General features: G+C 43.4%; 2 protein-coding genes across 4 annotated transcripts in view; one reads left to right on the top strand and one right to left on the bottom strand.

Annotated features, from left to right (window-relative positions):
- polm (polymerase (DNA directed), mu) overlaps positions 1-6,614 on the bottom strand; it is a 28,244-nt gene extending 21,630 nt beyond the window's left edge. For 2 of the 3 annotated variants that reach the window (XM_048522753.2, XM_048522756.2), the window contains exons 1-2: positions 6,518-6,614; positions 5,980-6,191 (exon numbers count right to left, since the gene is read on the bottom strand). In XM_048522753.2, coding sequence (XP_048378710.1) covers positions 5,980-6,191; positions 6,518-6,562 — 257 coding nt within the window. In that variant the 5' untranslated portion in view covers positions 6,563-6,614. The remainder of the gene's footprint in view (positions 1-5,979; positions 6,192-6,517) is intronic. The other variant, XM_048522755.2, reaches the window with a different exon arrangement.
- A 3,878-nt stretch (positions 6,615-10,492) lies between these two features.
- The window catches only part of gnsb (glucosamine (N-acetyl)-6-sulfatase (Sanfilippo disease IIID), b), a 51,018-nt gene continuing 34,690 nt past the window's right edge, over positions 10,493-26,820 (top strand). Inside the window, exons 1-3 of the mRNA XM_048522757.2 lie at positions 10,493-10,718; positions 21,803-21,862; positions 22,785-22,988. Of these exons, the coding sequence (XP_048378714.1) occupies positions 10,605-10,718; positions 21,803-21,862; positions 22,785-22,988 (378 nt within the window). The 5' untranslated portion in view covers positions 10,493-10,604. The remainder of the gene's footprint in view (positions 10,719-21,802; positions 21,863-22,784; positions 22,989-26,820) is intronic.

The following is a 26,820-nucleotide window of genomic DNA, read 5'->3' as shown; positions in this document are numbered from 1 at the left end:
ACCCCATTTGCTAGCATTTGGCTCATATCCATCTTAACCATTCCGATTCACATACCAATCCATCTGCGTTTTACATGCTGTCATTGTACCAGCCTCCAGCACTTCCTTTGGCAGCTCATTCCATACACGCACCACCTTCTGCATCAAAACGTTGCCCCTTCAGTCCCTTTTAAATCTTTCCCCTCTCATGTTAAACCTATACCCTCTAGTTTTGAACTCTTCCTCCCTGGGGAAAAGACCTTGGCTATTCAACCTATCCATGCCCGTCATGATTTTATATACATGTATCAGGCCATCCCTCAGCCTCTGACATTCCATGAACAATTGCCTCAGCCTATTCAGCATTTCACTATAGCTCAAACCCTGCAATCCCAGCAATATGCTTTACTGTATCCTTTCAAGTTTAACAACATCTTTCCAACAGCAGGGAGACCAGAATTGAATGCAATATTCCACAAGTGTCCTCATCCATGTCCTGTACAGCCACGCTATGACCTCCCTGCTGCTACACAATGCACTACTCAATAAAGGCAAATGTACGGTACACCTTATTCACTACCCTGTACACCTGTGATTCCATCTTCAAGAAAGTATGAACCTGCACCCAAGATCTCTGCATTCAGCAACACGTCACAGAATCATTAAGTGTATAAATCCTGCCTTGATTTGATTCATTTATCTCAATTAAACACCATCTGTCACTCCTCGGTCCATCAGATCAAGGTCCCATTGTACTTGGAAATAATCTTCTTCACAGTACACTACACCATTAACTATGGTATCACGTGCAAAATTACTAACCGTTCCTCCCACATTCAATTCCAAACCATTGGTCGAGGTCACTACAACCAATCCTTGCAGCACAATGCAAGTGACAGCCACTTTTGGACTATTGTGTACAGTTCTGGTCACCCTCCTACAGGAAGGATACTATTAAATTGGAGATGGTTCAGAAAATATTTCTCAGGATGTTGCCTGAATGAACGGTTTGAATTACAAAAGTAGAATGGGGCTTGTTTCACTGAAGCATAGGAAGCTGAGAGATGATCCTCTTAAGGATCACAGCATTGTGAGGCGCATAGCAAAGGTAAATAGCAGAGATAATGGGAACTGCAGAAGCTGGAGAATCCAAGATAAGGAAATGTGAGGCTGGATGAACACAGCAGACCCAGCAGCATCTCAGGTAAATAGCAAGCGTCTTTTCCACAGGGTGGGGGCATTCAAAACTACAGGGCTTTTTTTTAAAAACAGTGAGAGGAGAGAGTTTTGAAAATGACATGAGGGGCAATTTTTTTTAAACATCCAGAGTGGTTGATGTGTGGAATTACCTGCCAGAGGTTAGATGCAGGTACATTTAGAATATCCACAAGACATTTGGATAAGTACATGAACAGCAAAGGTTTGGAGCACTATGGGCCAAATGCAGACAAGTGGGATGAGTTGAGTTTGGAAACATGGTCAGCATGGACTAGCTGGGCCAAAGGGTCTGCTTCCATTGTGTACGACTCTATGACCTCTCGTTCTTGTAAAATGTCAGGTACTGTATACAAAAATGCAGTACTAGTTTTCTACCATGAGCATGCAAATAGTTTCGCAGTGTTTGCTGACAGGTTTTGTTGCCTCAAATCAATGCTGCACAAACTCAAATTCCACATTCCACTATTCTTAAATCACTGCCAGCTCCTGTTTCAAAATCTCATTTTTATTTTCCTGAACCTTACGTCTAAAGGTTCCTGCAGTTCTGTTTGCCTGCTCAGGTCCCAAGGTTAACCAGATGACTGCCACTTGAGCCACCTCCCTATTATGGTGTAATCATTTGTTAACTGTGTCTAAATGTCAACATTGTGCAGTTGTTCATCAAAGCACAAACAGCCTTGAAATCTTGCAGTTCTTTTAAAAACAGTCACTTTGGTCTCCAAGTTTTATTCTTTCATCCAATATCAACATCTTGACTTTAACCATCCAAACACTGGAAACAGATTGTTTCTATTCTGCCCCATTCCTTGAAAATAATCCTGTTGCGTAATCCCTGAAAATCTTACAGTCAGGAAACAGTTCAAATTTTATAAGTCTTTTGTTTGTACTTTATTTCACCCTATCAAGCAGCACAGTAAGGTACTCTTCCCAATTTACATTTTGTTCCAACATACTTCCAAACATATGGAGCCCAAACTGTCCATAGTACGCTGCCAGTGGTCTTCCTAAAACTCACTATTCAACCCGTTTCTTACTGCTTGCCATGTAACCAGCTTCTTCTGTAAACGTGATGAATTACACACAAATGCCCCAACTCTTAAACAACAGACAGTCTTCCTCCTTTCAAAGTGTCAATGTAACTTCTGTTTTAAAATGAAATTGCTATACCTGCTGAAAGGTTTAATCTGGTTTTAATCCCTCCATCAATTATTTCAAATTTTGGAATGTGTTAGAGGGATTAATCCTGATTTTTAATACCATATATGTTTTATTTGGTTTGCATTGAGAAGCACATCACCAACCATTTGCACTCCGAGTCAAAATCAGTGAACCCACTTCCACATGATCCAGCTGTATGTAAGTTACTTCGGGACAACCAATGTTCAAAAAAAAGAGGCTCATGGCCACAACCTTTTAACAGTGCAACTGGGGATAAGCAATAAATTCAGCCCTTTCCAGTGCATCGACATCTGCTGAACCAAGAAGAAAACTTTTCGAACTGCTTTTCAAAAATCCAATCCTATACTCTCGACATCACTTTCGACTTTGGTACACAGTCATCATCATCATCTTCTACGTTCCATCTTACTTCTGCACTGGCAGTTCATCAGCTTCTCAAGGGCAATAAGCAACACGCAATAAACGCTGACCCGGCTCGTGACACCCACATCCCAGAAACAGAGAAAAAGAGTTCGATCTGGATCTGCAAGCTCAACATGTTACAGTCACCACTCCCACGATGCTCAGCCCAATTTTGTCTCCTCTCACTAAGTTATTTTGATCTATTCTCATAAGTCATGTACATATTTTCTTGTTAACACTCCTGCTGTCCACATCAATGTGTAATTAAAATCTTAAACAATAATTGTTCAACTCCATGTTCTGTCAACAGATTTTCTGTTCCTTTTTCTTCCCTTAGCGTGAAATCTGTTATCCAACTTCATTGCTAACTTCAATTTATTTCTTGTTTTTAATCTTGACACACATGGACACAAAAAACTGTCCAGTATCAATCAGTCTTCTTGTACAATATGTTTTCCAAATGATCTCTGTTGCCACTTGTCTTTGCTTATTGTATGTTACTCAAGAAAATATTAGAATACATTCTATTTACTTCTACTTTCTAAACTTACCCAGATTTCACAGAATTTTATTAATCTGTGGAAATTTACATGCTGTGACACAATGAATTCCCACCTGCATTGACAAGAAGCACTGCAGCAATTCTCAAAGTGGTTGCACAGCACTCCTTAAAATGCAACCACTGTTGCCTCTTAGAGCTACAGCAGCAGATTCTAGAGTTTATCATCATCCACTTTGTTTACCAGTCTACATCATTCGGACTTGGGCAGTCATTGTCATGATCGGATGGTTTCTAGGACAAAATCGTGTACAGACTAACCTGCCTCCTGACAGCACCTTCAAGGATAATTTGGGATGGATGAAGAATTCCAGTCCGACAACGATGTTAACATCCTACTGACACACCGAGCCCTAAGATCAGTGCTGAGCAGGCATGAGCTTCGTGACCTCCAAACTACACTCAGTTACACAGATGGCACTTTTAGAGACCCAGCAATACACTGAAACAACTGTACAAGTTCACGCACATTGGCCAAAGCTAACAGGAGCATTTCTGCAACTATGGACTGCAAGACCCAAACAGTTTGTTGCCTGCCTGGTGCCAGGATCAAGAAATTATGTTGAAATAAATGACACAAACCAGTTAAACGTCAAGGTGCAGAGAAAATTTCAGAAAATTGGTTCAAGAACAGGATCTTAGAAAGTAGTATTGTCTAGATTCTTCCGGGTGTACAGCTGGAGAAGTGGGACAGCAGAGGGACCTTCAGGTTCCTGGCACAGCAGCAAGGACCTGTACAAGCTCAAGGACAGGATTTGGCAGGACAGAGCTTGTGTTTGGCCACAGTTGGAGTAATGTGTACAATTCTGGTCACCACTCTAAAGGAAGGATGTGACCACTCTTAAGGGAGGAAGGATGAGGCTGCTCTGAAGGGGAGATTCACCAGGATGGTGCTTGGAATGGGCCATTTAGCTGGAAAGACAGGCTGATTGTTTTATTCAGAGCAGAGAAGATTGAGGGAGGGTCTGATAGAGGTGCTTGAGATTGTCAGGGACATGGACAGGGTGAATAGAGAGCAGCTGTTTCCCCTCAGTCCAAGTGTCAAGAACAAGGGGGGCATACTTTTCAAGTGAAATTCAGGAGGTTAAGAGGGGAAGTGAGGAAAAGTCGTGTGGGGGAAAAACCCAGTGTGTTTGGAGACTGGAATGCACTGCCTGGGAGGATAGTTGAGGCGGGGCACCTCACGACATTTAATAAGTGCATGGATGAGCACTTGAAGGGTCAATTCAGTGCAGGAGAGTGAGAGACAAGTGTCATTCAGAGTGTATTTTTGGCAGTATGGATTGAAAAGACTGAAGGGCCTCTTTGAGATGTTACAATTCTTGGATACTACTGTCAAATCGGCAAACTGCCCTGTCTGTCACTCAAGTAATGTGGTTTATTAATTGTAGTCTGTTGCAATTCCATGTAGGTAATCTGTCCATGCCAAAGAAATGGGTGGATTGCATCAGGCAGCATGGCCCCTTTTTGAAACAAACAATGTCTGTCCTCACGAGCCATCGCAACTGTTTCCAGTGTTATATGTGACTCTGCAAATGGAAGCAATTTGCCACATAATCCTGAATTTGCCATAAACTACACCAACAACTAATTCAGTATGGTCAGTCGGGTTCACAGCATGACTCACATGCATGTAGCAGAAGCTACACAGATGAATACACAAGGCCCTGTCCTTTGCAGACCCCAAGAACAGTGAGATGCACTGCAAGTGTTCCATTGCAATAGAATAGGTCACAGCCGATCACTGGTTCCATTTCTCAGGGCAACGCCCACATCAAACTGAGTCAATCTGCCCATTTTAAAATTGAAACAAAGACTGGCTGTGAATTGTCAGTTAACATCATCCAAAGCCGCCTTCACGGCAACTCAACTCTCAATCAAAAGATCCACTGCCAACCCATCACACTCTTGCCCATGCAATTTCCATTTTGGTTTTCATCTTCAATGTGTCATCTTACAAAATATCATGATATCTGCAAGATGAATAACTTTGACAATTTTTGAAGCAACTGAAGTTCAATACTATCAACTAATATTTAATGATGATAATAGTAGGAGCTCACGGGGAGTATTCAAGAGGGCAATGACAATGATTTACATAGAAACAACATGCAGGATTTTAGGGGAAAGTACAGGAAAATGGCATTAAATCACTGTGCCAATTTGGAGAGCCAGAACGGCCTCCTACCGAACTAAGTTAAATGGCTTCCTTCCACATGCTAGCAGTGCTAGGCAACACTTGACAACAGTTCATGGGATATATCCCAGTTATGTCATACTCACGGCGAGTACGGTTTAAAAGTGACGAAGCTGTAGTTAGTATTATTACCTCACAGCACCAAGGATTTGGGTTTGATTCCAGTCTTGGCTGACTGTCTGTGGGGAGTCTGCCTGTTCTGTCCATGTGTGGGAGTTTCTGCCAGGTACACTGTTTCCCCCCCACCGTCCAAAGGTGTACAATAGATTGGCCACAGTTAATATGGGATTATGGGAATAGGGTGAAAAGGTGACTCTGGGTGGGATGCTCTTTAGAGGGTTAGTGCAGACCTGATGGGCCAAACGGCTTCTGCCTGCACCGTAGGGATTCTACAATCAATCAGTCGTCAAACCTTCGGTGCAATGCATAACTCCAGCTCACACACCTCATCCGCTCTTCCACTCGAAACCCCTTTTTCCGAGCAAGCTGTGAGAGAAAGCTTCTCCTGCTCGAGCCCATTTTCCTCTCCACCAAAAATATGCCAACTTCAGAGAACTTTGCCAACGTCAGGGGACCATCTCCAGCCCAAGAGTGAGAGGCACCAGGAAGACCTGGATCCTTCCGCTTCTTCTTCTGAGGCAGCAAGGCCATGCTGAGCTGGGAAAGAGACAGAAAACAACAAAGTCAAATGTGAGAGAGAGAAGACTGGCAGTTCCCAGTGAAATGCACCACATGTAACCCTCCAGGCCCTGTTTCCATTGCTGCTGGGTCAGTGACGGTAGCGGCCACTGCCTCAGCAGGTCACTTAGCTTCAGGAGTGTTGCTATTGCCAGCTTGTGATACCCAGAAAATCCAGGCACAGGCATACAGAAACACACAAGCAAAACCGAAAGAGCCCTCCCTAGAAGCTGAAAGCTGCTGCTCTTTAAGCCTGACAAACATGGGGGACATTGTAAATAAAGTAACTGAGCGGTTGAGCGCACCCACACTGCAACACGGGAAGCTTTTGCAGCCAAACCGAGCGTCATTTACAATGGCTCCACCGACTGAGCCGCGGAAGTGGCTCACGCCCGGCGAGCGTGCGCGTGCTCGTGTCGGCGGGCACGCGCACAGGGGAGACGGGACCGGCCGCGACACGGAGCGCTCATCCTCTGCTTCCTCCTGCAATAACCAAGTCCACTCAGCAGCGCAAACACTCTGATTCAACCCAGCAAACTACCATTAGGCACGTCTATCAACTCTGTCTGCAACACTGAGGCAACTTCAGCTCCCCGCTCTCTCTGGAATGCATTGTGTTTCCACAAGTTCTGAACCCCACGTGAATGCAAAAACGAAATGAGACTTTTGCTGACATTCCAACAAAGAAAAATGAGCTCCGACGCAGTTTCACAGGCGTGTAACAGAGATAGTAGGAACTGCTATTTTTCAGAAATGGGGGAGGGGAAGGGGAATCTGAAACAAATAGGGAGACAGAGACACCTCCTTTGCCAACAAAAATGTCTCTCACTATCAAGAGGAACGTCCGTTCCTTCGCAACCCGACTTATGGCCATTGCTTCAGTTCGCCCGATAGCAGGGTCCTTCTGCCAAGTGCCACAACGATGCCACCTGAAGGTTGCAGGAACAGCAACTCATATTCCACTTGGGAACCCTGCAGCCCAATGGTATCAATGTGGACTTCACCAGCTTCAAAATCTCCCCTTCCCCCACCGCGTCCCAAAACCAGCCCAGTTCGTCTCCACCTCCCTAACTTGTCCTTCCTCCCACCTCAAGCCCATCCCCATCTCCTACCTACTAACCTCATCCTGCCCCCTTGACCTGTCCATCCCCTCTGGACTGACCTATCATCTCCCTACCTCCCCACCTATACTCTCCTCTCCACCTATCTTCTCCTCTATCCATCTTCGATCCACCTCCCCTCTCTCCCTATTTATTTCAGAATCCTCTCCCCATTCGCCTTTTTCTGCTGAAGCGTCTGGGCCCGAAACGTCAGCTTTTGCGCTCCTGAGATGCTGCTTGGCCTGCCTTGTTCATCCAACTCCACACTTTGTTATCTCGGATTCCCCAACATCTGCGGTCCCCATTATCTCTGATGCTTTTGGGGTACAGTTCTGTGGATTGCACAAACCCAGCCTCCATTTATGGCATTTTTTAAGTAGTTAGTCATCGTGGCTGAGGCCACCTAAAAAGCTTGTGCAACCTGTGTTCCCCAGGGTCTACACAGTTTCAAGCATGAGTCACTGACTAGTGAATCTGAGCTAAACTTTATTTCCTCTCTATTCCAAATCAATAATCAGTGAGTTGTTCATTTTAAATTTGAAACTGGTACATTTTGGGAAGCAAAGGGATATGGGTCCAAGGGAGGTATATAAGCTACAGATCAGCCATGACCTTGTCGAATGTTGAACTGGCTGGATGGGATGAATGGCCTCCTTCTCTTCCCATGTTCAATATTAAAATCTTCCAGCTGCCTGAAATGAGCTACTAAAGTCTGGATACTCACTTTGAGTCATTCTGATATGCATGGTTGAGCACAGCACAGGTCACTGGAATGGTTTCTGAAGCCACAATTAAAGCAAGGCCATCAAGATGTATTCAGATGTCCCAAAATAATTCCTATTTCACAGATCAAACAGTGACAAAAGATAAAACAAGATTAGAGTGGGGTGACTCACAGGCACAGAGTTGAGGGAACTCGTGAAAACAAGAAGGGAAGTGGTGAAGAGACCGAAACTTTGCACAGACTTTGAGATGCTAAAGGCATATTGGCTGACAATACAATTTTAGACACTAACAACACACAAGGACACCATTCAGCCCATCATGTCTATTTGGTTTAAAGGTAGTTGTAACCTCATCCCATTTTCCAGTTCTTGGTCTGTAACTTTTTTAGGTATCAGCGTTTTCACCATAACCATGATCAAAATCTCTGCTTCTGATGACCCTTCAGACATTAAATCCATCCCGCCCCCCGCAATGCTCTGGAGAAAGACCTTGTTCCTCAAATTCCCTCCAGTCCTTCTGAGATCACTGGTCTCAGGTTATTGATCTGTAAGCATACAGAACCATTGAAGTGGGTCACTTAGTTGCTCACTGAGATCTGTAGCCTAAATCTTTTATCCCATTTTCATTCAATGTTTGGATAACAAAAATGCATAAATCTTCAAACTGAAATTCAGAACTGATATTGTTTCAATGCCATATGCTGTTTTTTAATGATATTTTGTTCTGTATCAAAGAGGCCTCTTCTGGAATTCTGTGTTCAGTTCTGGTCACCCATTAAACGGAAGGATATTGTGAAGCTGAAGAGGTTCAAAAAACATTAACCAGGAATGGAAGGTTTGAGTTATAAGGAGAGGCTGGAGAGGCTCAGGCTTCTTTTCACTGAAGCATAGAAGGTTGAGGGCCTTATAAAGACCTTATAAAGATTGAAAAATCATGAGGAGTACAGACAAGGTGAAAGATATTGTGTTTTTTCTCAGGCAGGGGAACAAGACTAAGTGGCATATTTTCAAGGTGAGAGGGGAAAAATTTTAAAAAGATATGTGGGGGGCAAGTTTTTTTTTTACACAGAGATTGGCTCCTGCATGGTTGAACTTCCTGATGAAGTGGTGAATGTGGGTATAGTAACAATGGTTAAAAGACATTTAGCGAAGTACATGACTAAGCAATGTTTGGAAACATATGGGCCAAGTTCAGGCAGATGCGACAAGTTGGGTTTGTAATTATGGTGCACATGGAGTGGTTGGACTGAAGGATCTGCTTCCGTGCTGTGTGACTATTATTTGTCTCAACAAACAAATTCTCGCTGTCCTTCTTAAACAATGTAATTCCCTGGCACCCTGCTTAAACAGACGATATTGGAAGGTGCTAAGAGCATCTGCAAATTCCTCCTTGCTTCTTTTAAAAATCTGGTCAAGACTTGCATCCCTTGTGAATGGAGAGGTGACAGCCTGAGCGCCAGTGAGAGAAAAGGAGACAACAAGACAAAAACCCAGATGGGATCATGACCTTGGGGAAGAGGGGACTGAGAAATTAGTTGAGAGATGTCCTCATTAGCTCAGTTGCCTCGACAGCGCAAAACGTTGGACAGGTGAGGATGAGGGCGGTACTTTGAATTGTAATAGAGTCATGTATTGAGTCCGGAAGTTTTACCATCGAAGATTATTGCACACGTCGGGAAGGGAGTTTCTGAGGAAGGATCACCAGACCCAAAACATTAACTCTGATTTTTTTTTTTGTCCTTCACAGATGCTGCCAGACCTGCTGAACTTTTCCGGTGACTTTGTTTTTGTCGGGAAGGCATAGGGTCCGCCATGGTGGGAGATGTTGTTGACTCAAAGGTTAAATATATTTACCTCCACCCTGTGGGAGAAATGTTCCTTTGAAACCAAAACGTGTGGGTAAAAAAGTTGGATTGACATCTGGGATAATGGGAGCTGCAGATGCTGGAGAATCCGAGATAACAAAGCATCTCAGGAGCACAAAAGCTGATGTCTAGGCCCGAAAGGTCAGCTGTTGTGCTCCTGAGATGCTGCTTGGCCTGCTGTGTTCATCCCGCTCCACACTTTATTATCTTGGATTGACATCTGGGGTTTGGATTGATATCTGTCGCTCCTCAAATAGTTCATGTCCTCCAGCAAGAAGTTAATTTCAAATCCAACTTTTTATATTGGCTATCTCTATTTCGATTTATTTCCGTGCTTTGTTTTTCAAAAAAAAGGTGAGTTTAAAATGGCAACCAGTCCAGCCGACAGAGTTTCAGAACCTCTCAAGTGAAAAACACAGCGAAGGCGAGCCGTGTCCTGCGAAGCGAGCACTCCAACTGGTCATTTCAGAAAGGCATTGACAGACTGACGTTGCAGCGAGCCGGCCAATTGGCTGCGGGCTTCGCCTGTTCGCTCCACCTCCTGCTGCCCTCGTCCCTACTCGGAACCCGGAAGCGACCGCCGCTCGGAACTGGCTGTGAGCGCCGTCGGGGGCGGGCAGGGAATTCCAGCGATTCACCCCCCCCCCCCCTCCGCAATCCCGAGCCGTCTCCGCTCGCTTCTCTTCCGACCGACACCACATCATGAAGTTGGTCGCAGTTTTACTCCTGATCGCGTCCTTTCGCTTGGGACACTGTGATAGACGGAATATCGTGTTCATACTAACAGACGATCAAGATATCGAGCTCCAGGGAATGGTAAGTCTCAGATGGAGCGGCCGCTGTAATTTGTGTTTTAGTTCTCTCCCAGGCTTGTTGAAACCTAACAAGCGTTTCAGCTGCGCCGGGCAGATATATTGTTCACTCCCAGTCCATTGAACTCGTCACCTCGGACAGATTGTCCTGGTGAACAGCTGGGTAGCTACTGTCCCAGACAGCCGACCACTGCTTACAGTTATAACTGCATTGCCATGTTCTTTTTGTGTGGCTTAGATGAGACGGTACAAAAGTTTGGAGATAACAGAGTGTGGAGTCGGAGGAACACCGCAGACCAGGCAGCATCAGAGGAGCAGCAAAGCTGACCCTTTCTTAAGGGTTCCGACCCGAAATGTCAACTTTCTCCGATGCTGCCCGGCCTGCTGCGTTCCTCCGGCTCCGCACTGTGTTATCTCGGACTCCAGCATCGGCAGTTCCTACTGTCTGATTTAAAAAAATGTGGAAACTTTTGAAAGGAGTAATAGACTTTCACAAAGTCATAGCTGGCACAGCAGGGAAAGAGGCCCCTTTTTAGGCGATTTTAGCCGCGCAGGTCATCAAACTTCCATCCATTCTCATCCCAATTTCCAGCGCCTGCCCCGCAGCGTCGTTTTCTCCGGGATTTCAATGGACCACCTGAATACTACTTCAGGTCTTGAGGCTTCCCACCTCTGCACCCTTTTCAGGCAGTGACTTGTAGTAACACAACAACTGTCTGGTTAAAAAAAAAACATTTTTTCTCAAATCCCCTCGAAATCTTAGCTTAAAACTGTGCCCCCAAATTAGTGACCCCTTCACAAAGGGAAAATGTTTCTCCATATAACCCTGTCTAAACCCTGCATAACTGTGCACAGCCCAGTCAGGTCCCCACTCGGCCCTGCCTGCTTTGAGTAAGACGACCCCAGCCCTTCCATTGCTGAGCAGCTCTGGCCCAGATATAATCCTCTTCACCTTCCCTGCAACCAACATAGAAGTATAGAGTCACACAGCATGGAAGAAGACCCTTGGGTCCAATTCTTTCATGTTGACCACGTCCCCAAACTGAAATTGTCCCACCTGCCTGTGCTGGGCCCACACACTCCTCCAAACATTTCTTGTTCATGTAGCTTTCCAAATGTCTTTTAAATATTGAAACTGGACCTGCCTCCACCACTTCTTCTGGCAGTTCATTCCACATACAGACTACTCTCTGTGGGAAAAAAAGTTATCCCTTGTCCTTTTTAAACCTTTCTCCTCTTCCTTTAAAAACATGCCCCCTAGTTTTGAATCCCCAGCCAGAGGGGAAAAAAACCATTGCTATTCCCATTATCTATACCCCTCATGATTTTATAAACCCCTCAACGTCTTATGCTCCAGTGAAAAAAATCCTGGCCTACCTGGCCTTTTTTAAAAATAACTTACACCCTCCACTCCCAGCAACATTCTGGTAATTTTTTTCTGAACCTTCTCCAAACACATGGTTCCTACAGTGTGGTGACCAGAACTGCATGGTTCTTCAAGTATAGTGACCTGAACTGAGATGCATGAATCACAATAAACTAGCATCCAAGTTCAGCAGGTAATTTGAAAAACAAATTAAATGTTTGTCTTTATTTCAAAGAGAATGGAATATAAAAATAGGGAGGTTATTTCATTTACCCCTCCCACCTTTCCTGAATAATGGTGCAGCCTGGGATGCATGTTCTCTGGGCGTGGAGATGTATTCACTTTCTAACCTGCTAAAACCATTACTACCTCCTTCATCTCAATGCTCATTTACTCATTTATATCACTGTTCCCCTCTCTGAACTCTGTACCTTCATTGTCCTTCTCTAAAGTGAAAACACATGCAAAGTACCAAGTAAACTCTCAACTATGTCTTCTAGTTCTACACACCAATTGGTACTTTGGTCTCAAATGGGCCTTGCTGTTTGTCTCTTGCCCCAATATACTTGTAAAATGCCTTTGCATTTCCCTCGATGTTAACGGCCAGTCTTTTTTCATACCCTCTCTTCACTCTCCTAATTGCTTTTTGCAGTAACTTGTTAAAGTTTCTCAAGCTTTACAAGTCATCTGCTGTTTTCAACCCTCGGTATCTGTTGAAAGTTTTTTTTTAACTTTGCCAATTCTGTAAATCCCAGAATTCTCTGAACTTGTTGGTGCCACCCATTTCCTGCACCAGAACATGATTGCCCTGAATCCTCACGATTAGTCTTTTTGAATATCACCTGGCTGTCAGTTGAAAATTGGCATCTAAAACATCAAACAACATAGTTGTTAACATAAAGTGTTTGCTTTTATTTAAGTTTTCTGACATTTGTGATGGTTTTCATTAATTAATGCAGTTGACTGATGCCCAACTAAATGGTGGACAACTAATTTTTCTTTGGAAATCTGTGGAATGATGAGGGAAAGATGAACAAGAAGACAACAGATACAAACACGACAACAGAGCAAAACACTTTATCTGTCAACTAGAAATTTTTTTTCAAAAAATGTGTGTGGTCAAATTTACTCGAAAAGCACTGCTCGTTCTCAGTTGGACTGAGACTTTAGAGAATGACTGAAGCAACCTGTGTTTGTTGCCAGAATCACCAATGTTTTCAAAAAGGCAATGTGATGCACAGTGTTCTTCACACTTCTTCATGTGGTTTCACAGTGTCATTTCCCTCATGCATTACCCATGGTGTGTCGCATAGAGAATAAAATTATATGTGTGGGGAAGCTGCACTGTGTGAAACCAAAATGTAATTTTCTCTTGTAAAAATTTCTTGAGTATATTGTTGTCCATTTTAAATGAAGTGATTTTTACCAGTCTCTGAAATGATGGTTCTGCCTGTAAAAACAAGCTCGCCAAGCAATGTCAATATTGCCATTGGAGTTCTTAAAACTCTCTGGCTCAAAGTGCGAGAAGTAGTGAATACTTTCCAGGACTGAATATGTTGTACTCCAATGAAAAATGTTCAGTTTTGGGCTTGAAGGGTCGAGCTTTGAATGATATTATCAATAGTTCCTGCTCAATCCTGACACTACATAATTACTCTTAATTGAAATGACTTTTTTCAGCTACTTACCGAGCAATAAACATCAAGAATGCTGTCAATGGAACATCAGAGTGTCAAAACAATTTACTTCACGGGATATCAAAGTGGCCTTGTGACTTTTATGTGCTGAAGACCAGTTGCTACATGAGTCACTGTTACTTGCAAGTTTATTCACTTCCTATTTTGTAGCTTCATAAGCTTTTCCATTAAATATTGGAAACCATTTCTAATTTTGGGAGAATATTTGCTGCTGAAGTGAGTTCAGTTTTGCCTTTATCCCTGAGAAGACCCACTTGTTGACTTGACTTTGTTTATAGTCTGAAGTTTAGGAGTCATAGAAACACTTGATCACAACTTGGCTGGCATTTCAGTGCTGCATTGAATGTGAGATGCAATGTCTCCTGGATGAAACATTACAACAAGACATAAGGGCACACTACTGCAGGTACTACCAGAAGAAATAGCGACAGGAGTAGGCTATTCAGCCCCTTAAACCTGCTGTACCGTTCAATACAATCATGGCTGATCTGACACTCCTCACATCCACTTTTCTGCTCTTTGTTTGTAACCTTTGATTCCCCCACTGAACCCCCACTTATCTCAGCCTTAAATATCTTAAAGGACTCAGTGCTGAAGAGTTTCAATGACTCACACATTTTGAGAGAAGAAATGCTTCCTCATCTCCATTTTATCTTAATTCTCCTTTAATCTAAGACTATACCCTCTATCCTAGATACTCCCTTGAAGGGAAATGTCCTCTCAGCATTTACCCTGTTGAGCCTGTAATATTCTTCTACTGGAAATCTAAAACAAACACAGAATGCTGGAGAAAGTCTGGTAGCATCTGCAGACGAAGAAACAAAATTCAAGCCTGGTATGACTTCCCTTCAGAACTTAAAGAAGGGACACTGCTGACTGAGATGTCATATAAGACCATTTTGATATTATCAATAAGATCTCCGAATACCCCAGTTAACTTTTAATTCCAAAATTAACCATAAAAAACTGAGAAACATCAGCTTTGGAAACTTTGAGACAATGCAACCTGTGATGCATTTCAAATATTCTAAATCATGTGGTGAAGGACTATATTCACACGATTTAGGACTGGACAGTCTCAATGAGAAGATAACAGTGTGAATGTAGCATAGTTAATATGGAATAACCAAGCTTGGGACAAAATGGGCAATGCTCCTCTCAAAAAGAAATAACATAGTTTTTGAGATGAATAGGTAAAGATCTTATATGAGCACAAAGGTGGAAGATTTGCCTCTCATTTGGGAGATTTTTTTGTACACAGCTTTATGTTGGAATAGAGAGTTTAATTCTCAGCACCAATATTCTTGTATCTTTTTCAGTGGAAATACTTCACAAAATGACATCTTTCTTCCATCCTTCCTGCAACTATTATTAAGTTGCATCCCTGCATGATTATCACTTTGCATTTCTTCTGACACCTCAGAGTCGTGCTACCCACAAGATCGTATCTTGTCACTCTCTAAACGTTCAGTTGACCTCTTACAGACACTACATTTGATCTAAAATAGGTTCAGCTCTTTCCTATCACCACCTCAACTGACGATGAGAATGATAACAATTTAGCCATGTTGATAGATATGGGTGAACCAATGACAGAATGAGAATGTTAACTATTTTTCAGAAGGTTACTTGCCAGCCTTGTGGCCAAGTATTGCATTCAATCTTCATTTGCAAGTGAGAAGTTCTTCACTGATAAGGCTCATCTTATCGGAGGATTCAATTACTTTGTAATCTATCATCCCTGCTGTTGTGCAAACCTCCTGCAGTCTGCCCTCACTCTCGGTTGCATTCCTCAATGATTGTGCTGTGGCTCAAGAAGTTTTACTGAATCTTCCTTGTCAGTTTTGTAAGAGCAGTCACGCAGAACTTAACAATTGTCAACAATCAAAATGAATACAATAAACTGAGCAAACAGCACTCTTTTGGTGCATTGGGACCATCTGTTCCTCTGAACCAGGAGGTCTGGGTTCAAGGTCTACCTGTTCCAGAGGTGTGTCATAACATCCTTGAATAGGATTCAATAATAGCTAGCCTGAGCAAAGGCACACATTGTCCACTAAGTATCGATGCCTTGAGAGAGAGTGTGAGTGCGAGGTAGGCACCACAGAGTTTTGAATGCAGTAACTCCCCTTCCAACCCCATTTTGATTAAATCTGCTCCCTCTCTGCCGCCCTCTCCCTCCCTTTTGATGATGTGCCTTGACTTTTTTGCATGTAAATTAATCAATTGGAAAATAGAGATGATTTACTGGTGGTGGTTAATAGATGAAAAATACCATGGGTGATCTGAACATAGAACAGTACAGCACAGTACAGGCCTTTCGGCCCACAATGCTGTGCCAACCCATTATCCTACGAAGGTCAATCTATCCTGCATACCCTACATTTTACTATCCTCCATACGGAGACGGAAAAGAAAACATTTAGTTTTGTCTAAGAGCACTCTGGGAAATGGGAAACATGACGTCAAAAATCAAAAGCCATACATTGAGATGCCCTTGTAGTCTGTGGCCTTGATCTCCGTGTTCATTATTACGGGGTGTTCACCTACCTCTCAGTCAAGGGTTGGAAAATGCTTCGGCTATTTACACAGGGTGTTGAATATTTGAGGGAGATGTTCTGAAATACTGTCTTTACCCAGACTAATATTTTATGTAGAAAAACTGCAGCTTCTTTAGAGATAAACAGCATGACATATGTGATCTTAAACATTAAATTTGGTTGCCAGGGGTTCTCTGCTGCAGTTGTAGCGTCCCAATCTCTTGGTCAGAAGATCTGAGTTCATGTCTTAGTTGCTCCAGAGATGTGACACAACACCTCTGAACAGATTCATGTTGAAAGTATATTTGAGGTGTAAGACCCAGAAATCAAGTGGTTGCTTCAGAACTAACTTGGTTCTCAAGAAGCTACTTGATACAACTTTAATGACAGCAAACTCTGCATTTAAACAGGGGATGGATCAGCAACTCCTCCCTCAATGTGGATTCTCACTTCAGCTTTACGTTTGGTTGAAAAGAAAACTGATTTTTTTTATCCTCTTTACTTCTTTGACCTCTTAGAATCCCATGTTATTTTTTCCCCTTCTTTCTCTTTCAGCACACAAATTTACACTTAACTAAATTCTGTAACATGTGCTTTCAGTTTCTTAGATCTGCATGCCTCAGCAAATATTCTGTGCCCAAAACGTCAGCTTACCTGCTCCTCTGATGCTGCTTGGCCGGCTGTGTTCACCCAGCTTCACGCCATGTTATCTCTCCCGAGAGACAGAGTTGCTGCAGATACCCAAGATGCGAGATGGCTTGCTGGAATAGATTGTGTTATCATTGCAATGTCCCAACAAAGTCTGCAAAAAATCTGTCAGCACAATGATCCCCCAAATACAAAATCCAGGTCCTTGTTTTCATACTGTTCCCCCCATTTGACAGGAACGTAAGTTTGGAACGACTTGACAACTGAGCCTCACAAGTCTATTCTGCTTTTTACTTCAACCATACATGAGCTCAACGTGATAAATCCCTGGGTATCATAGCTACCAATTTATCATGCACCATAATTTTGTCAGGTATTTTACAGTTTTACTTCTCTGAACAAAATCCTGCCACAACACAATAAAGGGTTATAACTGAATTGCATATTGCAGTCTATTGGAGAACCACATGGGATAATTGCCTTTAAATCTTTGTCCCCTGGTTACTGACTTGCATGTCTGTCAATATCATGTCTCTTTACTCTGTCAAACTCTTGACCTCAAGTAATTGTTTTTCTTCCTAAGGACAGCCAGCTTCCATCCTCTCTCCATCTCTTCATGTCACATTGCTGAGGCCTAATCAGTGAACTTGAAGCCTAACCACCAATTACACATGTGACTTGACTTGAAGCAGCAATGTTCTGTTCAGAATGTAAAAGTTAACAAGATGAATTATTTGCAGCCAGATTTAGCAGAGTCTTTGTTCGCTAACCTCCAAAGGTGATCTCATGGAATCTGTCTCTCTCTCCTCCTTCCAGAGGTGAGACCACAGCTCTATTGTGAAGTGATGGCAGTCATACATCATCCTAGACAAAAGCAGAATGTAAGAACTGAATTTTAGAGATCACATGAGAATGACTGCCCTTGACATGAAGTTCTTGTTAACTGAGTGGGCCAGAAGGTCAAGAAATTCTTTGAAAACGGAAGTCAAGGGGAGTAGAGTGACATGAGCTCTACTGACTGAAATCAGACTGAACACATATCAGGATGGTTCAGGTTGTTGGAGCCAGATATCTTACACTAAGAATCTCATTTCAGAAGTTCCTCAGAATAGTGTCCTGGGCCCAACTATTTTCAGCGACTTGATCAGAGACGATCCTTCCATGCTTCAAATGGGGGATGTAACTGTTGTCACAATTTTTCAGAGCTCCATCCTAAAGCTGTCCAGATACAGCAATATCTGGACAACATTCAGGTTTGAGCTGATCAGTAACAAGTGATATTTCTGCCAGACAAGTGCCAGGCAATGCCCCTTCTAACTAAAGATCATCTAACCAACTTCACTTGACAGTCAACTGGATTACACTCATTGAATGTTCCATTAGCATAATACAAGATGTAAAGAGGGACATTTAAGGAGCTCAACACAAATTAGCACAAATCAGCTTGTTTGACAGGCACTTGATCAATTACCTGGAACGTAGACTCCTTCTCCCACCAGCATTGTGGCCGGATTGCATACCATCTCCAACATGCAGTGCAGGAAATTGCTAACGCCCCTTCAGCAGCAATTTCAAAGCCAGCGACCTGTCCCACTGAGAAAGACATGACTAAAGACAAAGGGAATGCTATTAGCTGCAAGCTCCCCTCCAACCCACACACTATCCTGACTTGAAACTATATGATTGTTCCTTCATGGTCACCGGGTCAAAATGCCTTGGGGACAGCCATGTATATGCCAACGTCACATGAACAGCAACAGTTCAGGAAGACGGTTCACCACTGCGTCTGCCACCTGTAGGGCAATTGGAAATGGGCCACAAATGCTGGCCTTTCCATTGACATTCACATCCCAACATCAGATGTCTTCAAAAACAGTGGAAAAAACAGATCTCGGACTCTTACTTTTTGCGAAGTTTGAAAATGTGACATTTGAAGAGCCATACAATCACTGATATTTTATGGTTGCTATATTTCTAATCTCAAGAGATTACAGAGTAAATTCTTTATTCTGCTGTTTCATCACAGGCAAAAACAACTTATCCCATTTGTTTGCTGAACTTTCAAGGTTTCTCATATTATAGTGGAGTATTATGTTCAGATTTGAAGTTACTTTTGACTTTGTCCTTGTGCAGTCAATATCAGGCTGAAGATTACATTAGAGGTTTTTAGCAAGGGCAAAGACTGACGTTATGCTTCCCCAGCACGCGGTGATCCTATTCGCTGTGCAGTGGTGGCAACTTGTGAAAACAGGTCACTTTTTGTTTTAAAAGGGCAGGTGAGTGTACGTTACTGAGATTTGCAGATTGCATTATTTAAGTCTATCTTTCTTGAAGCAAATTAAATGATGAAGGTGAAGTTGCCAATTCATTTCTGTTGTGTGTGGGAGACGACCTGATGGGCTAAATAGCCTTGCTTGGAATCTGGTGCAACAGGATATGCTAGCTCAGACTCAGTCCTGGATGCTTGAGGTTTTTCCCAATGTCTGGAATGGAGTTTTATTTTCTGTTCAGTGCTATTTCTTGAAACTATAGATGCAATCAAGTGACAGCATTTTCTGTATTTTCATAAGTGTAGTCACACAGATTCGCCTTTCTTCTCTTCCTTCATTTTAAGTATGGTGCTCCATCCTTTCTTTTGTCAGATGTCGGCAGTGCAGCATCTTGAGACTCTCGGACTGGTTGGAACTCTCCTCATTGCGCTCAAGTGTTTCACATCTTCGGGAGGTTGTTTTATTTCTGTGCATCCCTGGCTAAGCCAGCATTTGTTACCGATATCTACTCACCCTTCAGAAGGTGGTGTTGAGCTGCATCTTGGAGCGACTGCAATTCTTGGGCATGTAGGCATCACCAACATACTGATGGGAACAGAGTTCCAGGATTTTGAACCAGTGAAAGTATGGCAAGAGGTTAGAATGGTGCATGGTTTGGAGGAGCAGCTTCAGGTTCGTCTTCATCTGCTGTTTGGCAAGTGCCACTATAGGAGGGCGGGTGAGTTATTCCAGTGCATTTTGTATACACTGCTTCCACCATGTTTTGTGCTGAATGGAATGAATGTTGAAGGTGATGGTTGTGGCGCCAGTGAAACAGGCTGCCTTGTGCTGGATGGATCAAGCTTCTTTCGTGTTGTTGGAGCTGTACTCATCCCAGCAAGTGAGGTGTGTTCCATCAGACTTGTGCTCTGTAGATAACGGACTAGATTGCAGTAGCTTTATATTGAGATTTCTTTATGTGTTGTCAACACCTATATTTTCTTTTAAATCGGTCACCAACAAGACATTGAAACATTTTCTTCAAACTAAGCGTTTCTTGGAATCCCATGTTTACCTGCTTGGTGCACACCCCCTGCGTGGGTTTACTGTTGTCACGTTGCAACTTCTGCTTGAGAAATGATTTAGATTTCTTTGTTGATGGCCAGCTTAAACAAGGAGAGCATCCAACTGCACTTATTCTGTTACTGATAAATCTTACATTGTGCACCGACTGGGGTAGCTGGTAGCCCGGTCTATGTGAATCCTGATTATTCATAGCAATAGAATCTGGGAAAATCCTTCAGGCTGTCCTCAGCAAGCTCTGTTAGCAAAGCTCCCAGACACATCTGCTTGTGTTTGATGACATCTGTCTTTATCTGCTGGAATATCTGACGAACAGCCACCTGAACATTCCACAGCTTTGTCTCAGGAAACAGATATTAACCACGAGTGTTTTACTTCCCAAATTGAATTGTGTGAAGAGAAATCATATGTTTGTTTTGCCTTGCTCTTGTTGTGTTCATTTTAAACACTTGTTTGTTCTGTCACCTTGTGCAAACTGCATAAATTAGTTTATTATCATTAACAATTGTTGTTCAAGTTAACAGTGTTCACTTAAGAAACATGATTCAATCTTGTTACATAAAGAAACATGTGATTGGCATGTCAGACCTAACGCCCACCCCGTCCCCTGATCCCTGCGTTTACCATGGTGAATCCACCTAGCCCGCACATCCCCAGACAGTACGGACAATTTCGTTTGGCCAATCCAGCTAACCTGCACATTTTGCACTGAGGGAGGAAATCCAGGCACCCAGCGGAAACCTACACAGACACAGGGTGAAGGTACAAACTCCACATAGACAGTCACCTGTGGCTGGAATCAAACTTGGCTGGCTGGTGCTGTGAGGCAGCTGTGCTCATCACTATGCCATTTGCCACCCACATTATAACGTTAAACAGGATTCCTCTCTAGCAGTAGAATGTGCTTTCAATTCCAGACCTGTTAACGAAACTCAAATTTCTCATATTCAAACCCACGTTCCCAAAGCACTATAGTCCAGCGGCAGCGCTTGGATGCTGCTGGCTGAACAGTGCTAACAGCTGTGGAGTTACGTTGAAAGAGCTGTGCAACAGCATACGTGGAACATTTTGTTGGGAGCCTCGTGTAGGCAGCATTCATTAAAGCTGCAACGTGAACAATCCAAATACTTGGGACTTTAGGTCAGTCGGTGAACTTTCTGGAACTATTCTGAAGCTTTAACAATTGGATGAATGACAAGTTGTAACTTATTAAGGGACTCACAAACACATTAATTGAAACTCTGTCTGTGCACGGTGTTTTTGGCATAGCCAGGACTCAACTCACCTTGCCACAAACAGGGCCCGATCAGTGTTGTTCAGTTAATAGTTGCTGAGGTATGTTCTTAAATGCAAGTACCTGCCATCTTCAGAGCAAATGAATTATCTCTTTGAGGAATTCTGCAATGAATTTAGGTCAGAAGTTTCAAGTTTACAATTTGACATGAAGAATATTTTATATCATGCACAGCATTGTTTCTCCTGATGTATTATCCTGATGTTTTCAGACTCCCATGAAGAAGACTCAGGCCTTAATTGGAGACGCAGGGGTTACATTCACTAATGCAGTAAGTAAGCTCAGTGTTGCGGCACACCTCATCAAAGGTAAAGTAATCACCTTTACTTTCTTCACTAAGTCCAGGAACTCCCAATATAAAATTTGCTCAATGTGCACCCAACATTTGCTCAGCTTTGCCACTGCTAGGTTTGTGCACAGTTTCTGTACTCCTCGTGGAACCCGTGTTGATCCCCAAATTAATGGTTATCGCAAAGTGGGAAAATGCTGGGTCTCAAACTGATTGGTTGAATACAATTTTGGTGCTTCTGATAACCCACAGCATCTCATGGAGAGCCAGTTTTGATTGCAGGATGTAAGTGTTCAAAAGCGACCCTTTTTTTCAGTCTGGTTGTACTGTCACACACTACCATCGACAGTAAGAATGTGAAAATGAGACCTGATCTCCCTAAGAACCGTGTGTTTGAGTCACTATCCTGGACAGATACATCTGAGAGAAGTAGATTAGTGAGGGTGAGGTTGAGTAGGTTTTTCACTCCTGTTGGTTCCCTCATCGCTTTCCGTGCCCTTCAGCGCTCTGTCAGTCGTGTTGCTTTTGAGACATTCCTGGTGATGCAGATTGAAGTCCGTCACCCAGAGCATGTTCTGTGCCTTCGCTACCCACTGTGCGGTACCCAGCTGTGTAAGGGTGGTTGTTGGGATTCCTCAGACATTTCCTCGCTCATGTTTGACCTGACGCCCTTTCTGGTGCCTGGGTCAATGCAACATGATATGTGGTTTCATTCATTTCTTTCGACCTTACAGCAGCTGGTACAAGTGAGTGGCTCGCTGATGGGAAAGGTTTTCTTGTTCCTCAAACGGTTATAGGAGGCAAACTGTGTGGGACGGGGTGGGGGGGGGCGGGGGAGAGGTGGGCATGAACGCCATTGGTTCTTACTCCCTCTGACGCTGTTGTTTGTTTGCTTTCCCTCCAGTTTGTGGTGACCCCATTGTGCTGCCCGAGTCGCAGTGCCATCTTGACCGGAAAGTATCCACACAATCACCTTGTGCGTAACAACTCACTCAGTGGAAACTGCAGCAGTGTGCAGTGGCAGAAAGTTATGGAGCCACAGGTCTTCTCTGTCTATTTAAAGAAGCATGGATACCAGACCTTCTTTGCTGGAAAGTACCTCAATCAGGTAATGCGATGAAAACTAATTCATCTGCCCCAAGTCTTAGTGCCTATTTCGTTATCCTCAGATCCCACAAATTTCTCTGCCTTCAATGCTATCCACGGTGGGGTATTCCCTGGCCTCTGGGAGAGAGGTTTACAAAAAATTGCGACTAGGTGAAGCAAATCCTCCTTTTCCCAGCCTTAAATGATTGTCCCTCTGAAACAGTCACAGTCAATGAGCACAAGAAACAGATCCCTGCGTGTGACCAGCCCACCTAAACAAACTCAACCTAAAGCCCCAACTGATATACTCAAAGTCCTGACCACGAAGGCAAGCATGCTAAACATCTTCAGAACCACCTTATCTATGTGTGATGCAAACTCCAAAGAAGTGTGCACCTGATCTCCCAGGTCTCTTTGTTTTGCAACACTGCCCAAGGCCCGATTTTTAATTATATAAGTCTAGTCTTTGTTTGTTTGACCAAAATGCAATACCTCGCATTTACCTGAATAAAACTTTAATTGCCACTATTCAGCTCATTGACCCAATTGATCAAGATCTCTTTGTAATCTTAGATACTTTGTTTACTGTCTACTATACCACTGATCCTGGTGTCATCAGCAAACTTACCAGCCATATATACTATATTCTCATTTAAATCATTTATAAAACTGACAAACAAAAGCACTGATTGCTATGGAACACAGCTGGTCACAGGCCTCCAGTCCAAAAACAACTCTCTACTGTCACTCTCTGTCTCCTGCCATCCAGCCAATGTTGTATCCAATTGGCAAGCTCACCCTGAATCCCATGTGATCTAACTTTATTCATTAGTTTCCCATGTGGAACCTTGTCAAAGGCTTTACTAAAGTCCAAGTAAATAATGTCTACTTCTCTACCGTCATCAAAGGTTACTTGCTTAAAAAACTCACTCGAGTTTTGTCAGACACAATTTCCCTCACACAAAACCATGCTGACTACCCCTAATCATTCCTTGCATCTCTAAATGCACATAAGTATGATCTTTCAGAATCACCTCCAACAACTTAGCCACCACTGAAGTCAGACTATGAAATGTGAGGCTGGATGAACACAGCAGGCCAAGCAGCATCTCAGGAGCACAAAAGCTGACGTTTCGGGCCTAGACCCTTCATCAGAGAGGGGGATGGGGGGAGGGAACTGGAATAAATAGGGAGAGAGGGGGAGGCGGACCGAAGATGGAGAGTAAAGAAGATAGGTGGAGAGAGTGTAGGTGGGGAGGTAGGGAGGGGATAGGTCAGTCCAGGGAAGACGGACAGGTCAAGGAGGTGGGATGAGGTTAGTAGGTAGCTGGGGGTGCGGCTTGGGGTGGGAGGAAGGGATGGGTGAGAGGAAGAACCGGTTAGGGAGGCAGAGACAGGTTGGACTGGTTTTGGGATGCAGTGGGTGGGGGGGAAGAGCTGGGCTGGTTGTGTGGTGCAGTGGGGGGAGGGGATGAACTGGGCTGGTTTAGGGATGCAATAGGGGAAGGGGAGATTTTGAAACTGGTGAAGTCCACATTGATACCATATGGCTGCAGGGTTCCCAGGCGGAATATGAGTTGCTGTTCCTGCAACCTTCGGGTGGCATCATTGTGGCAGTGCAGGAGGCCCATGATGGACATGTCATCAAGAGAATGGGAGGGGGAGTGGAAATGGTTTGCGACTGGGAGGTGCAGTTGTTTGTTGCGAACTGAGCGGAGGTGTTCTGCAAAGCGGTCCCCAAGCCGCACCCCCAGCTACCTACTAACCTCATCCCACCTCCTTGACCTGTCCGTCTTCCCTGGACTGACCTATCCCCTCCCTACCTCCCCACCTACACTCTCTCCACCTATCTTCTTTACTCTCCATCTTCGGTCCGCCTCTCCCTCTCTCCCTATTTATTCCAGTTCCCTCCCCCCATCCCCCTCTCTGATGAAGGGTCTAGGCCCGAAACGTCAGCTTTTGTGCTCCTGAGATGCTGCTTGGCCTGCTGTGTTCATCCAGCCTCACATTTCATTATCTTGGAATCTCCAGCATCTGCAGTTCCCATTATCACTGAAGTCAGACTCACAGGTCTATAGTTCCCAGGCTTCTCCTTGCATCCCTTCTTAAACAAATGCACAATATGAGCCACTTGCCAGTCAGTCAGCACCCCACCCATATTTAGAGACAATACAAATATTTCTGTAAGTGGCCCCGCAATTTCATGAGGGGGAAAAAAAGTCCAATTATCATGAGACTCCACTCCCATGTTCTGGATCTCTAAGCCTGGGCAAACAATCCCATTGTCAAGTTCCTCAAAATGTTGCATGTTTTCATGAGATTATTGCTCATTCTTATAAATAACAGAGTTTGGGCTAACAGTCATTCTCTTCCCGTTAATGATCGCACTTCCTGATGTTGTAAACCAAGATCCTTTCTTACAACTGGCCTCCCATCAACCTGAACTATCACGGGGTTTGGGGAGAAAGCAGAATACGGCATTGAGATTGAGGATCAGCCAAGATCCTACTGAACGGGGAGCAACCTTGAAGGGCTGAATGGCCTATTCTTGCTCCTAATTATGTTTGCATCACACATAGATAAGGTGGTTCTGAAGATGTTTAGCATGCTTGCCTTCGTGGTCAGGACTTTGAGTATAGCAGTTGGGGCTTTAGGTTGAGTTTGTTTAGGTGGGCTGGTCACACGCAGGGGTCTGTTTCTTGTGCTCATTGCACCAAAATTGTATTCAACCAACCAGTTTGTCCTTCTTTGCGATTCTAACTGTCTTTCTGAAATGTTCTGCACTCTGGACAATTTATTTCCCAATCTCAGTCACATTATAATTAGGTTTGTGTAATGCTGACAGGATCTAAACTATTTCTGTGCACCTCTGACACCAGCTCATCAAATTGTGAGCACTTTGCAGATTGAGAGAATGGGATCATTTATTTTACTTTTTTCACTCTAATTATGTTATCAGCAGTGACATAAGAAAAAGTATATTTTTAGATTTTGAAGCCATCATGGGGTTTGGGGAGAAAGCAGAATACAGCATTGAGATTGAGGATCAGCCAAGATCCTACTGAACGGGGAGCAACCTTGAAGGGCTGAATGGCCTATTCTTGCTCCTAATTTCTATGACTCAGAAATTGAAAGGAAAAATTCAAATGGATTATACAGTATCGAAATTACATTGGTCTGAACAACTGGTAAAAAATACACAGATGAACGCTTGAAAGGTCACGATATTCAAAGCTATGAGACAATTGCTCGAAAGTGGGATTAATGTAGACAGTATGGAACAGAGTCAATGATCTAAAACTACCTGTGCAGTAATTTTAGGACATTAGTGCAATGTCTTGCAAGGTATCCAGTTCAGTCCTTCAGCCAGTTTGTCTTAAAAGACATTTACATCAAAGAGATTTTACCGACTGGATTTCCAACATGTTGAGTGCATTCAGTGATAAGCCTGTAAACCAAGGTCCTTGCTTATAAATCCTTGCTTAAAAACACTGGGCACATCAATTGGTGCAAATATTTGTCAAGAACTGGTTGGGAAACCAAACATTCCAAGATGTTAGTTCCATTGTCACAGCAATTCACAATATGTGCACAAGTGGGTGAGGCGAGTCCCTGCATTTTATATCTCCCTGGGGGAGAGTTATTTAAACATCCCAACACACCTCTCTGCACTCTTGTCCGAAGTTTGTCTATTTACGTGTTTGACCAAGGTGGCTTGATCTCTTTATGAACATTCTGGATATCTCATCGCCTCACTCAAGGTGGTCTGCCTGCCCAATATGACTTTTGATGTTCAAGACAGATAACACTCAATGAGTGATGTTGTGATGGCACATCTTTAATTTTGTTCAGAA

Source organism: Stegostoma tigrinum, chromosome 40, assembly GCF_030684315.1.
Source record: "Stegostoma tigrinum isolate sSteTig4 chromosome 40, sSteTig4.hap1, whole genome shotgun sequence".
Lineage (NCBI taxonomy): Eukaryota > Metazoa > Chordata > Chondrichthyes > Orectolobiformes > Stegostomatidae > Stegostoma > Stegostoma tigrinum.
Note: the sequence above shows the minus strand (reverse complement) of the source record. Positions and strands in the feature narration are given on the sequence as shown.